The 12,938-nt window shown below is 42.9% G+C and overlaps 1 protein-coding gene across 3 annotated transcripts in view; it reads left to right on the plus strand.

Annotated features, from left to right (window-relative positions):
- slc38a11 (solute carrier family 38 member 11) overlaps positions 1-12,938 on the plus strand; it is a 165,728-nt gene that overhangs the window by 127,268 nt on the left and 25,522 nt on the right. For all 3 annotated transcript variants that reach the window (XM_068035217.1, XM_068035218.1, XM_068035219.1), the window contains 2 exons: positions 8,158-8,228; positions 11,066-11,227. In XM_068035217.1, coding sequence (XP_067891318.1) covers positions 8,158-8,228; positions 11,066-11,227 — 233 coding nt within the window. The remainder of the gene's footprint in view (positions 1-8,157; positions 8,229-11,065; positions 11,228-12,938) is intronic.

Genomic DNA, 12,938 nt, shown 5'->3' on the forward strand with positions numbered 1-12,938 from the left:
CTCTCTACGTCTACTTTGTCAATCCCCTTAATAATCTTATATACCTCAATTAGGTCTCCTCTCATTCTAGAGAGTAAAGGCCTAAACTGCTCAATCTCTCTTCATAAAACAAACCCCTCATCTCTGGAATCAATCTAGTGAACGTCCTCTGCACTGCTTCCAATGCAACTACATCCCTCCTCGGGTAAGAGGACCAAAACTGTACAATACTCCAGGTGCGGTCTCACTAATGCCTTGTACAGTTGCAGAAACACATCCCTACTTTTATACTCTATTCCTTTAGCAATAAATGCCAAAATTCCATTTGCCTTCCTCATTACCTGCTGCACGTGCATACTAGTTTTCTGCGATTCACGCAGGAGGACACCCAGATTCCTCTGCACTGAAGCACTCTGAAGTTTCTCTCCATTTAGATAACAATCTGCCTTTCTATTCTTCCAACCAAAATGGATAACCTTACACTTATCCACGTTAAACTCTATCTGCCAAATTTTGGCCCATTCACCTAACCTATCCATATTCATTTGTAAATTTCTTATTTCTTTATTGCAACTTACTATTCCACCTATTTTAGTATCATCTGCAAATTTGGCTGCAGTACCTTCTATCCCTGCATCCAAGTCATTAATATAGATTGTAAATAGTTGGGGCCCCGAGGACCAAACCGTGTGATACCCCACTAATTACATCTTGCCAACCAGAAAAGGAGCCATTTATCCTGACTGTCTGTTTTCTGTTGGATAGCAAAGCCTCTATCCAAGCTAATAAATTGCCCCAACCCCATGTGATCTTACCTTGTGTATTAACCTATTGTGTGGCACCTTATCAAATGCCTTCTGGAAGTCCAGATATACTACATCTACAGGATCCCCATTATCTACTTTACTTGTTACATCTTCGAAGAACTCTAGCAAATTAGTCAAACACAATTTACCCTTCATAAAACCATACTGACTCTGATGGATTGTGTTTTGACTTTCTAAATGTCCTGTTATTACTTCCTTAATAATGGATTCTAACAATTTCCCAATGACAGATATTAAACTAACTGGTCTATAGTTTCCTACTTTCTGCCTCCGTCCCTTTTTGAATAAGGGCATTATCTTAGCATTTTTCCAATCCACTGTAACCTTCCCCGCATCCAGGGAATTTTGGAATATTATAACCAATGGATCTACTATCTCCGCTGCCACTTCCTTTAAGACCCTAGGATGTAGGCCATCAGGCCCTGGGGACTTGTCTGCCTTCAATCCCAATAGTTTGTTTAGTTTAGTTTAGTTTAGTGATACAGCACTGAAACAGGCCCTTCGGACCACCGAGTCTGTCCCGACCATTCAACCACCCATTTATACTAATCCTACACTAATCCCATATTTCTACCACATCCCCACCTGTCCCTATATTTCCCTACCACTTACCTATACTAGGGGCAATTTATAATGGCCAATTTACCTACCAACCTGCAAGTCTTTTGGCTGTGGGAGGAAACCGGAGCACTCGGAGGAAACCCACGCAGACACAGGGAGAACTTGCAAACTCCACACAGGCAGTACCCAGAATTGAACCCGGGTCGCTGGAGCTGTGAGGCTGTAGTGCTAACCACTGCGCCACTGTGCTGCCCTCAGTACTTTTCCCTAGTGATGATGATTGTTCTAAGTTCCTCCCTTTCTATAACCTCTGCATTACTTGTTACTCTTGGGATGGTACTAGTGTCCTCCATCGTGAAAACTAAGACAAAATACTGATTTATTGTCTCCACCATTTCTCTGATCCCCACTATTAACTCCCCAGTTACATCCTCCAAGGGACCAATATTCACTTTAACTACTCTCCTCCCTTTTATATACTTATGGAAGCTTTTGCTATCCGTTTTTATATTTTGTGCTGGCTTTCTTTCATAATTTACCTTTGCTCTTTCTATTACTTTTTTAGTAACCCTTTGTTGATCTTAAAAGGTTTCCCAATCGTCCAGCCTGCCACTGACCTTTGCAATATGGTATGCCTTAGTTTTTCTCTTTATGTTATCCTTAACTTCCTTGCTTAGCCATGGATGTTTTTTTTCCCCTCTTACAATCTTTCTTCCTCTCTGGAATATATTTTAGTTGGGAGGAATTGAATATTTCCTTAAACATCTGCCACTGCTCATCAACTATCCTACATTTCAGTCTTCCTGCCCAGTCCACTAGGGCCAAATCTGTCCTCATGCCTATGTAATTACCTTTGTTTAACTCCAGAGCGCTCGTGTGGGACTCCAGTTTCTCGCCCTCAAACTGAATTTGAAATTCTAGCATGCTATGATCACTCTTCCCTAGAGGATCCTTAAGTATGAGATCATTAATTAATCCCACCTCATTACATAATACCAAATCTAGAATAGCCTGCTCCCTGGTTGGTTCCACAACATATTGCTCCAAAAAACAATCTCCAATACATTCAATTAACTCTCCCTCGAGGCTACCCTTGCCAACATGATTAATCCAGTCTAAATGCATATTAAAATCACCCATGATTATTGCCGTACCTTTCTTACAAGCCCCCAGGATTTCCTGGTTTATACTGTGCCCCACTGCAGAACTACTGCTTGGGGACCTATAGATTACTCCCACCAGGGTCTCCTTTCCCCTGCTGTTTCTTATTTCTACGCCGACTGATTCTACATCTTGATCTTCAGTGCCTATATCATTTCTCAGTACAGCACTGATCTCTTCCTTTACCAACAAAGCTACACCGCCTCCTTTTCCTTCCTGCCTATCCTTCCGAAATACTGAGTACCCTTGGATATTCAATTCCCTGCAACCACGTCTCTAAATCATACCCATTCATCTCTATTTGCGCTGTTAACTCATTAATTTTATTCCAAATGCTTTGTGCATTCAGATACAAAGCCTTTAAGTTTGTTCTATTATCAAATTTCCCTACTCTTGTACGATTCCATGGTGCATTATGACGTTCACACGTTCTGTCCCTACCTCTTATTTTCTGGTAACGATCAGCCTCATCGCTAAGCTGCACTCCTACCTTCTCCTTTAACTTTTTTACGCAGCGAGTGGTAATGACCTGGAACTCGCTGCCCACGAGGGTGCTGGATGCAGAGACAATCAATAATTTCAAAAGGGAATTGTATAGGCACTTGAGGGAAATAAACGTGCAGAGATAAAGGGATAGAGCAGCAAAGTGGGACTGACTGGATTGCTCCGTAGAGAAACGGCATGGACTCGATGGGCCGAATGGCCTCCTCCTATGCCATTAATAAATAAATAGCTCTCTAGTTCTAAATTGGTTTCCAGTTGGATTCTTAATTTGCAAATTGATGTCGTCAATAAAATGATTACAAGAAAATCAATGGATAGGACGATACGGCGGGACAGTGGAATTAATGTAGAAATTCAATCATGTTCTTATTGAATGGCAGAGCAGGCTCAACTTCTGCTCTTATTTCTTATGTTCTTATGCAATAGAATATAGAGAGTGAGAAACTGGAGTGAAGGAGGAGGAATAGATAAAGGTGGTTCAGTTAGCACAGAACATGTATAAGACTGCTTATGATTTTAATGCAATTTCTTGTGATATTTTTTAATATTCATCAGTGATTCAACCCACATTTGACCAGGAATTTATATGTTTAGTTATTGTAAACAAAATAAAAATGATTTGCGATACTTTTGTATTTGTTTCATGAGATATTGGCGTTGCTGGCAAGGCCAGCATTTGTTGCCCCTCCCTAATTTCCCTTGAGAAGGTGGTGAGTCACCTTCTTGAACCACTTCAGTCCATCTGGTGCAAATACATCCACCATGCTGTTAGGGAGGGAGTTCAAGGATTTTGATCCAGTGACCATGAAGGAACGGCGATATATTTCCAAGTCAGGATGGTGTGTGGCTTGGAGGAGAACTTGCAGGTGGTGGTGTTCCCACACATCTGCTACCTTTGTTTTTCTAGGCAGAAGGGGTCGCAGGTTTGGAAAGTGCTGTTGAAGAAGGCCTGATCAGTTGCTGCAATGCATCTTGTAGATGGTACACACTGCTGCCACTGTGCATCGGTGATGGAGGGAGTGGATGTTAAAGGTGGTGGATGGGGTGCCAATCAAGCAGGCTGCTTTGTTCTGGAGGCTGTTGAGCTTCTTGAGTGTTGTTGGAGCTGCACCCATCCAGACAAGTGGAGAGTATTCCACCACACTCCTGACTTGTGCCTTGTAGATGGTGGACAGGCTTTGGGGAGTCAGGAGGTGAGTTACTTGCCGCAGAATTCCTAGCCTCTGACCTGCTCTTGTAGCCACGGTATTTATATGGCTACTCCAGTTCAGTTTCTGATCAATGGTAACGCCCAGGATGTTGATAGTGGGGGATTCAGCAATCGTAATGCCGTTGAATGTCAAGGGGACATGGTTAGATTCTCTCTTGTTGGAGATGGTCATTGCCTGGCACTTAAGTGGTGCGACTGTTACTTGCCACTTATCAGCCCAAGCCTGGATATTGTCCAAGTCGTGCTGCATTTCTACACCGACTGCTTCAGTATCTGAGGAGTTGTGAATGGTGCTGAACATTGTGCAATCATCAGCGAACATCCCCACTTCTGACCTTAAGATTGAAGGAAGGTCATTGCTAAAGCAATTAAAGATGGTATGGTCTCGGACACTACCCTGAGCAACACCTGCAGTGATGTCCTGGAGCTCAGATAATTGACCTCCAACAACCACCACCATCTTCCTTTGTTCTAGGTATGATTCCAACCAATGGAGAGTTTCCCCCCAATTCCCATTGTGTCCAGATTTGTTAGGGCTCCTTGATGCCATACTCGGTCAAATGCTGCCTTGATGTCAAGGGCAGTCACTCTCACCTCACCTCTTGTGTTCAGCTCTTTTTTCCATGTTTGAACCAAGGAAGTAATGAGATCAGGAGCTGAGTGGCCCTGGCGGAACCCAAACTGAGCGTCGCTGAGCAGGTTATTGCTAAGCAAGTACCGTTTGATACCGTTTGCCACCTTCCATCACCTTACAGATGATTGAGAGTAGACTGATGGGCCGGCAATTGGCCAGGTTGGATTTGAAGTCTTTTTGTGTACAGGACATACCTGGGCAATTTTCCACATTTCTGGGTCGATGCCAGTGTTGTAGCTGTACTGGAACAGCTGGGCTAGGGGCATGGCAAGTTCTGGAGCACAGGTCTTCAGTACTATTGCCGGAATGTTGTCAGGGCCCCTGGGCTTTGCAGTATCTAGTGCCTTCAGTTGTTTCTTGATATCTTGAACTGAATTGGCTGAATTCTGTCATCTGTGATGTTGGGGACTTCAGGAGGAGGCCGAGATGGATCATCAACTCAGCACCTCTGACTGAAGATTGTTGCAAATGCTTCAGCCTTATCTTTTGCACTGATGTGCTGGGTTTCCCCCATCATTGAGGATGGGGATATATGTGGAGCTACCTCCTCCAGTTAGTTGTTTAATTGTCCACCACCATTCATGACTGGATGTGGCAGGACTGCAGATCTTAGATCTGATCCGTTAGTTGTGGGATCGCTTAGCTCTGTCTATTGCATGCTGCTTACGTTGTTTGACATGCAAGTAGTCCTGGGTTGTAGCTTCACCAGGTTGACACCTCATTTTGAGGTATGCCTGCTGCTGCTCCTGGCATGCCCTCCTGCACTCTTCATTGAACCAGGATTGATCCCTCGGCTTGATGGTAATGGTAAAGTAGATATGCCGGGCCATGAGGTTACAGATGGTGGTTGAGTACAATTCTGCTGCTGATGGCCCACAGCGTCTCATGGATGCCCAGTTTTGCATTGCTAGATCTGTTCGAAATCTATCCCATTTAGCACAGTGGTAGTGCCACACAACACGAATAATGGTATCCTCAATGTGAAGACAGGACTTCACAAGGACTGTGCAGTGGTCACTCCTACCAATATCGTCATGGACAGATGCGGCAGGCAGATTGGTGAGGATGAGGTCAAGTATGTTTTTCCCTCAGCACCTGCCGAAGACCCTGTCTAGCAGCTACGTCCTTCAGGACTCAGCCAGCTCGGTCAGTTGTGGTGCTACCTGATGACACCTGACGACAAGATCAGGGAGAGTTGTGAAGCCTCCTGATAAGATGAATCTATGAAGTCACAGATTGGGGAAGATGGGGTAGCATGTAAATATATATTGGGATAAAGATTTGGGGGGAGATGTCGTATAAGGGTGTCAAAGGGTTAATCTAGAGAGAATGTAAACATTACTGTAATGAGAAACTTTTTGTTATCTGATGCAACATAAATGAGATGCGTGGAGTTCAGCTGATTGAAGATTGCAAACAGGTTTATTAACAGCTGACAAATATATACAGTGCAGAGCTATCTATTTACAGGACTTGCCTCTTGGTGTTCCAGTTAGAGAGTGAGACTGGCATGTAGTCATATGACTGCATCCTGGTACTCAGCTCATTATCATACTAAGATCGTAAAAAGAAAACACTCTTAAAGGCAATCACACAACAATTATTGCCTACCAGGATGAGGTCAGAGAACATGTGGGAGAGACTGGAGAACAGCTACAGCATGGCTTTTGAAGGAGACACAGAGACAAGTGTGGAGTGTATATAGTTACTATACAATAAAGATTAATGTTTAAACACTACAGTCTAAGAACCTGTCTGACTAGACTCTATACGGTGGCAGCATAAAGAACCAAATATATTAACAAGAACAGATCTGAATTAGTGAACTCTTTGACAACAGTGACCACCATATAGTAGAGTTTAAAGTGGAGTATATGATGAAAAAGAGAATGTTTGAATTGTAATCATTCAACCTTAAGAAGGCAATACTGTTAAAGGGGAAAAGCATGGAAGAAAAGTGGTTCACATTAAGATGCGTGAAGGTAAAAATTTGGGTGTGGTGGCATCAGACTTCAAGTAATAACCCTGCCCCAAATGTTATATTAACTTATTCACATTAAATTGTGTCTGTCCTCTGTTTGCCCATTCTGCTAACCTGTCTTGATTTCCTGAAGTGATTTCCATTCCTCCTTGCTTTTTGGCAAACTCTACTTTTTATCATCAGTAAATTTAGAAATCAAAATCATACCAAGAACTAATGGGGCCTGCCAGTGACCCCTGAGGTAAACTATTTCAAATCCTTCTCCAGCACAAGCAACACCCATTTATCCTAAAATAAAAGCAAAAGATTCTGAAAATACTCAGTAGGCCAGGCTGCAACTGTGGAGAGAGAAGCAGAGTTAATGGGCCTGATTTCAACTCACTCAAAATCCATTCACTTCCACAGAGTTAAACCGGCCCAACATTTCAGGTTTATGACCTTTCCTGAGAACTTTCTGATGGAAGATCATCGACCTGAAATACTGGGCGAGATTTTAACTCATTTAAAATCCACCCACTTGCACAGGGTTAAAATCGAGCCCATCAACTCCATTTCTCTCTCCACAGCTGCTGCCTGACCTGTTGAGTATTTTCAACATTTCCATTTCTAACTTTGTTTCCGAAACCAATTTTCTATCTGTGCAGCTACTTTTCTCCTAACACCGTGTGTTTGAATTTTTCCAATGAGTCTCTTGTGAAGCACTCTCTGAGAGTCCATGAAAGCTACAGCTGCTGCATTCCCTTCATTCCTGCTATTAAAAATCCATGCTGGCTGTTATTAGTTTACTCATATATTTTACAATGCTCATTAATTTGTTAAATTCAGGATTTTCCAAGGAAGCACATCCTTGGAATTCAGCAAGGGGTTTGTTTCATGTATTTCCATCCTGAATATAACAGCTTATCTCTGCAGGGAGTTCTATTACACAGTCTGCCAGCTTGCAAAAATAACTGACAAAACTGACTTAGAAGCTTGCTGTAGTAGCCATTTGGCCTCATTGCTGTAATGCTTTAGGGAAAGTGCCTGCAGTGTTATTCAATAACACAGAACAGCCACTCATGTGATTCCTAACCAGTTGCTTCTGTGCTTCTCCATGTATAACATTGCTGGAGCCATCGCCTCATGATGTCCACCGATCCATCTGAATCGAATACTATGAGTTCTCTGAACATGGGCAAAGAATCTGTTACTGCTTTGTACAAATACTGAACCACTATTTATGCACATCTAGATTTTCACTGAAATTAGTAAAGAAAGAAAACTATAGACCATTGTTATTTGACTATTATTTATTTTCCAGTCCATCCACAGAAGCTGCCTGGGTTTTTGCACAGCCATATGCAATACAAGCAGTGGGAATTATGGCATTTTGTAAGTCTTAAATATTTTGCATAGATCAATGAATCTTCATTCTTTTGTTTATTTATCTACTGTGTAACAAATATAGTATGGGGGGAATTTTGTCCTGGTGGCAGGGGTTTTGACGTCCAGAGAAACTGACGCCGAGATCCCCACGTCACCTCTTCTATTAGACCCGCCGAATTTAGTGCCGATCAGGCACTTAAGTGGACAGCGGAGGGCCTTCCACGGCATCAAGGGCCCTGGCGCCAGAATCCCACCCTTGCAGAACTGCCAGCCAATCAGAGGCCAGCAGCTGCAGTGTCACCACGGAGGCGGGGTCTGCTGCTGCATGTGCAACTGCTGGAAGCCCAGGAGAATTGCTGGAACCAGACCTCAGGTAGGTTAGCGTGGGAGAGGTCTCGTGGGATGGGGATGCGGAGGAGGGGGGTTGGCAGCAAGGGTGGGGGGGGGGTGTGGACCTCAGCAGGCCCCCCCTTCCCAATGCCAGGTCCCTCATTCAGGCACTAAGTGCCTTATAATGCGGGACCCCACCCCCATCCCGACAGCTGTGAAGCAGCCCACACAATTTTCTACTGCTGCATGGCTAATTGTGGCTGCAGCGGAAAGAGGCCCTTAATTGGGTATTAATTACCCAGTTAAGGGCCTCAATTGGCAGTGAGGCAGGAAGGCCGTTCACAGGCCTTCCTGCCCCGGGCTAAATTTCAGCGGAGGCGTGATAGTGGCAGGGTCCCCCCACACCATCCCACCCAATTTTATGCTCTCTCTGCCTCTAAACCTGCCGCGGGGGAAAACATAAAATTTCCCCCATCCCATATCGGAACTTATTATTGATTATTGATTAATGTTAACACTAATAATTGTTAAAAGGATAAACTGTCCTAGCTTTCTACAGTAATATAAATCTATATCTCATGTTAATTATGTAGGTGGTCTTTTTTGTTTCAAATTTTTTGTTTGACAAATGTAGTGCTGGGAAACAAAACATTTTCTACTTGAAACACCCAAGGTTAGATTTTCCTGAGCACATCAGCAACATGAGGGTAGGGATTTTAGTCATCCCATGCAATAGCAACAGCATTTTCTTTGTCAGAGGAACTAATTTAATATGCTGTATATGTTTAAAGTGGTAATCATGTTCCTGACTGGTGCTCCACCACTGAGAGGAAGGTGTTTTACTGTAGTTGCTGAGGAGCTGCTGCATGTCCCAGAAATACAGAAAAATGTTTGGGAAAGAGAAAGTGAGAGCAATGAAGAGGGTTTAAATGGCAGAAGGAGGAGCAGCAATGAGTATTGTCCCTTGTGACCAAAGCCCCAAGACACTGAGAAGCTTCCAGGATGTTCACAGTGATATGGGCAAGCACAACCCTTCTCTGGCTCATAAGACAGGAATCCACCCCAAAAAAGGGTGGTTCTGGTACTTTGGAGCGAGTTGTCTCACCACAAATTGCAATATAGTGCTAGAAACATTTAAATGTCTGCTCTATTTTGGACAACGTAAGTGAATGCATAGTTGTTGATGCAGGTACTGAAATCTTGAAGTATAATTCACCTCAAATCAAACTGTAAGTGAAGAGTCTGTTGCATAGCCTGCACCTGAAAGCATTATCAGATTGGAATGTCTGCAGATGAAAATAAATTTTGAATTAATCATTAGCCCATTTAACTCATTATTATTTTCACATAGTTGCAGTGTAAGTTCCATCAGGCCCATAAGTAATCATCGGTGGACGTGCTACAATTCCTTGGTAGACACACCAAGGAGAACATAGATTTGGGTTTGGAGTCATATGTAGGATTTGGTAGAGGTCGTAAGCTCTCTTTCCTGAAGGGCATTAATGAACTAATTGAGCTTTTAGGACAATCCAGAAGCTTTCATTGTTATTTTCTTTGTTCTCGTCCACTACCAGATTTATCAAATTCTGTTTTCACATCTTATCATGATGGGAATTAAGCTCAAAACCTTTGGGTTGCTGGTCTAGTGCCCTAACCACTCAATTGCCATACTATGAATTTCGTTGGTAGGGAGATTAAGGAGAAAATTCAGAGTTATATTTGAGAAAGTTGTTTGTTGTTGACATCCCTTGGGACATCAAATAACAAATAACAATGGAAGTTTCTATGACAGTGCAAATTGTATTTGGTTTATTGATGAGCCAAGCAGTCCTTTTTGTATATTTTAATATATTCTTGAAAATAATTAATATTGAACAGAATATTTTCAGTTGGAAATCTTCTCTAATTTTGACATCTTTAATTTTCCTGATTTCTGAATGCTCAGAAAGTGCTATATGTTCTCAGACAAATGTATCTTATATTGTTTTCATACCAATTTAATTCCTTCATATTAAGTGTGATTTGAAGCTGTTTTCCACCAAAGTATGCAGTTGCCATTGATTTATATAAATCCGTGGCCAACATTCATCAGATGTTAATATAGTTGGGGTTCCTCTGATCTTGCTGCCTCTATCATACTGCTTAGTTCTAAATGGAAGAAATAAAATATTCTAATATTTCAGCAAGCTACTATGTAGTATTCATCCTTAATGAGCATTAGATGAATAAGCAAATAATTAATGGAAATTCCAAACTTAAGCAAACAAAAACTTCATTAATGTGCTAGGTTTTTCACCCATTCACTGCCAATTGACAAAAAAATCTAGCCCAAAGCAACAAAGTTTTTTTTACTGCATTGCATTTGGAAAGTAACATTCTTCTGGCAACTTCTCCATCTGAAAAATAGCAAAGTTAAAAGACTCTTCCAGGAGCCTAAAAAAACACATGTTTCTTTGTTTGTCCATCATGAGAAACAGCATAATATTGATTAACATCTTATTATGTACTTTCAGCTTTTATTTGTCACCACAACAGTTTTTTAATTTATGGATCACTGGAACAGCCTACAATAAAGAACTGGTCTCATATCACTCATGTGTCAGTGTTATTTGCCCTACTCATCAGTGCGACCTTTGCTGCATGTGGATATGGAACTTTCACAGGCTATACACAGGGTAAGGAAACACATTAGCTTAATTAAATGTAAAAGGGGGAGAATTTCTGCAGGAGTTCCCCAATCTATTGCCGTAAATTCAGCAGAAAACTGGCAGAAACCCTGGAGAAAGAGCATAAATGACCATTTACACCATTTTTCTTGGGTTTCCATCAATTTTCACTGAAGTTGGAGTGGGAGATTGGGGGAATCCCTGCAGAAATTACTGGTGCAAAAGGTGAAAATGATCTTGATTTAATTTTTTTCTTTGTTGAGTTTGGTTTATTGTTCTGATATTGATAATGGCCCAGTGGTCTAGCCGTCGAAATCAACATTTAACCACCCTTAAGTGGAGAAAAACTGACAGACTGACAATTTTTTTTGAAAGAAAACAGAGAAAACAAAAAAGTGGATCAAATGGCTGAGATAAGCGGTTAGGGACATATACTGCCAATTAATTAGTCACTGGCTCAAAACCCACTCAGTGGTGGAAATGCTGCAAGAAAAGAAAGAACTGAAGTAGCTATAAAGACAAGATAGTTCAAAATAAAATTGGTCGGAAGAGGAGGAAGGAGAATATGATTTGAGAGATAAATTTTTACAAAAAGGATTGACAGAAGAGAGGATAATAGGAAAAAGGGATTGGGAAGGAAGAGGGAGATCTAAAAGCTTTGACAACCATCGTTGGCCCCTGTATTATTTATTTGTTCATATTTTAGAGCTTTGTGCAACCATGACTAGTTAACTCCTGGAATGCCAGCATGTGCAGGGAAACGTCTTTCATTCTGGGCCTAACAGTTCTGTAATTCTTCACATCACACACTGTGGCCGGAATTTTGTCTTGGCGACGAGTTCTCGACCACCGATAAAAGTGCCGGCTAGAGCCCCGTGTCGTCTCCTCTGTGGAAGGCCCACCAAATCAAGTGCTAATTAGGCACTTAAGTGGATGGCAGTGGGCCTTCCCCGGGATCAAGGACCCCAGTGATCGAAGTCCCGCCTGCTGAGAGCTGCTGGCCAATCAGAGGCCGGCAGCTCTTTAACTGATCAGCACCACTGTGGAGGCAGTGGCTGCTGCCGATACTGGACTTACCCGAGGCCCTGAAACCAGTCACAACAGGAAGGGTTTCGTGGGGTGGGGGTTGCGGTGGAGAGGGGTGTAGGGCTCTCAGCGGCCACCCCCTCCCCCCCTCCCGATGCTGGGTCCCTTGTTCAGGCACTAAGTGCCTTTTAATGAAGAAACACTGCGCCTTCCTGCTCCCCCCCACCCCCCTCCCGGAGCCAGCAAGCAACCTACACAGGTTTGCTTGGTGTGTTCCCCGTATGGCGACAGGTCTGCCCACCACTGGGCTAATACCAGCTGTGGTGAGATGAAGTCCTTAATTGGGCATTAATTGACCATTTAAGGGCCTCAATTGATGGCGGGGCGGGAAAGCCATTCAGAGGCCTTCCTGCCCCAGAATTAATTTGGTGGAGGCGGGAATGTGTCCAGGACACCCCCCCCGCCGCCTCCCAGTCCCGCTGCCATCATCCCAACCTATTATGTGCTCTCCCCACCTCCAAACCTGACACAGGGGAGAGCATAAAATTCCCATTTGTGATTCTGAAACAAATCTGGTCCAGCCACAGTTATTAGGACTAACATTCTTCAACCTTCTTCCTTGGCGGAGCCATGGTTATTTGGGCAAATTTTCCTCAACTTTGCCCATTCTCCCGGCCTAAAGCTGAGGAAAAAG

Source organism: Heterodontus francisci, chromosome 7 (assembly GCF_036365525.1).
Source record: "Heterodontus francisci isolate sHetFra1 chromosome 7, sHetFra1.hap1, whole genome shotgun sequence".
NCBI classification, from domain to species: domain Eukaryota; kingdom Metazoa; phylum Chordata; class Chondrichthyes; order Heterodontiformes; family Heterodontidae; genus Heterodontus; species Heterodontus francisci.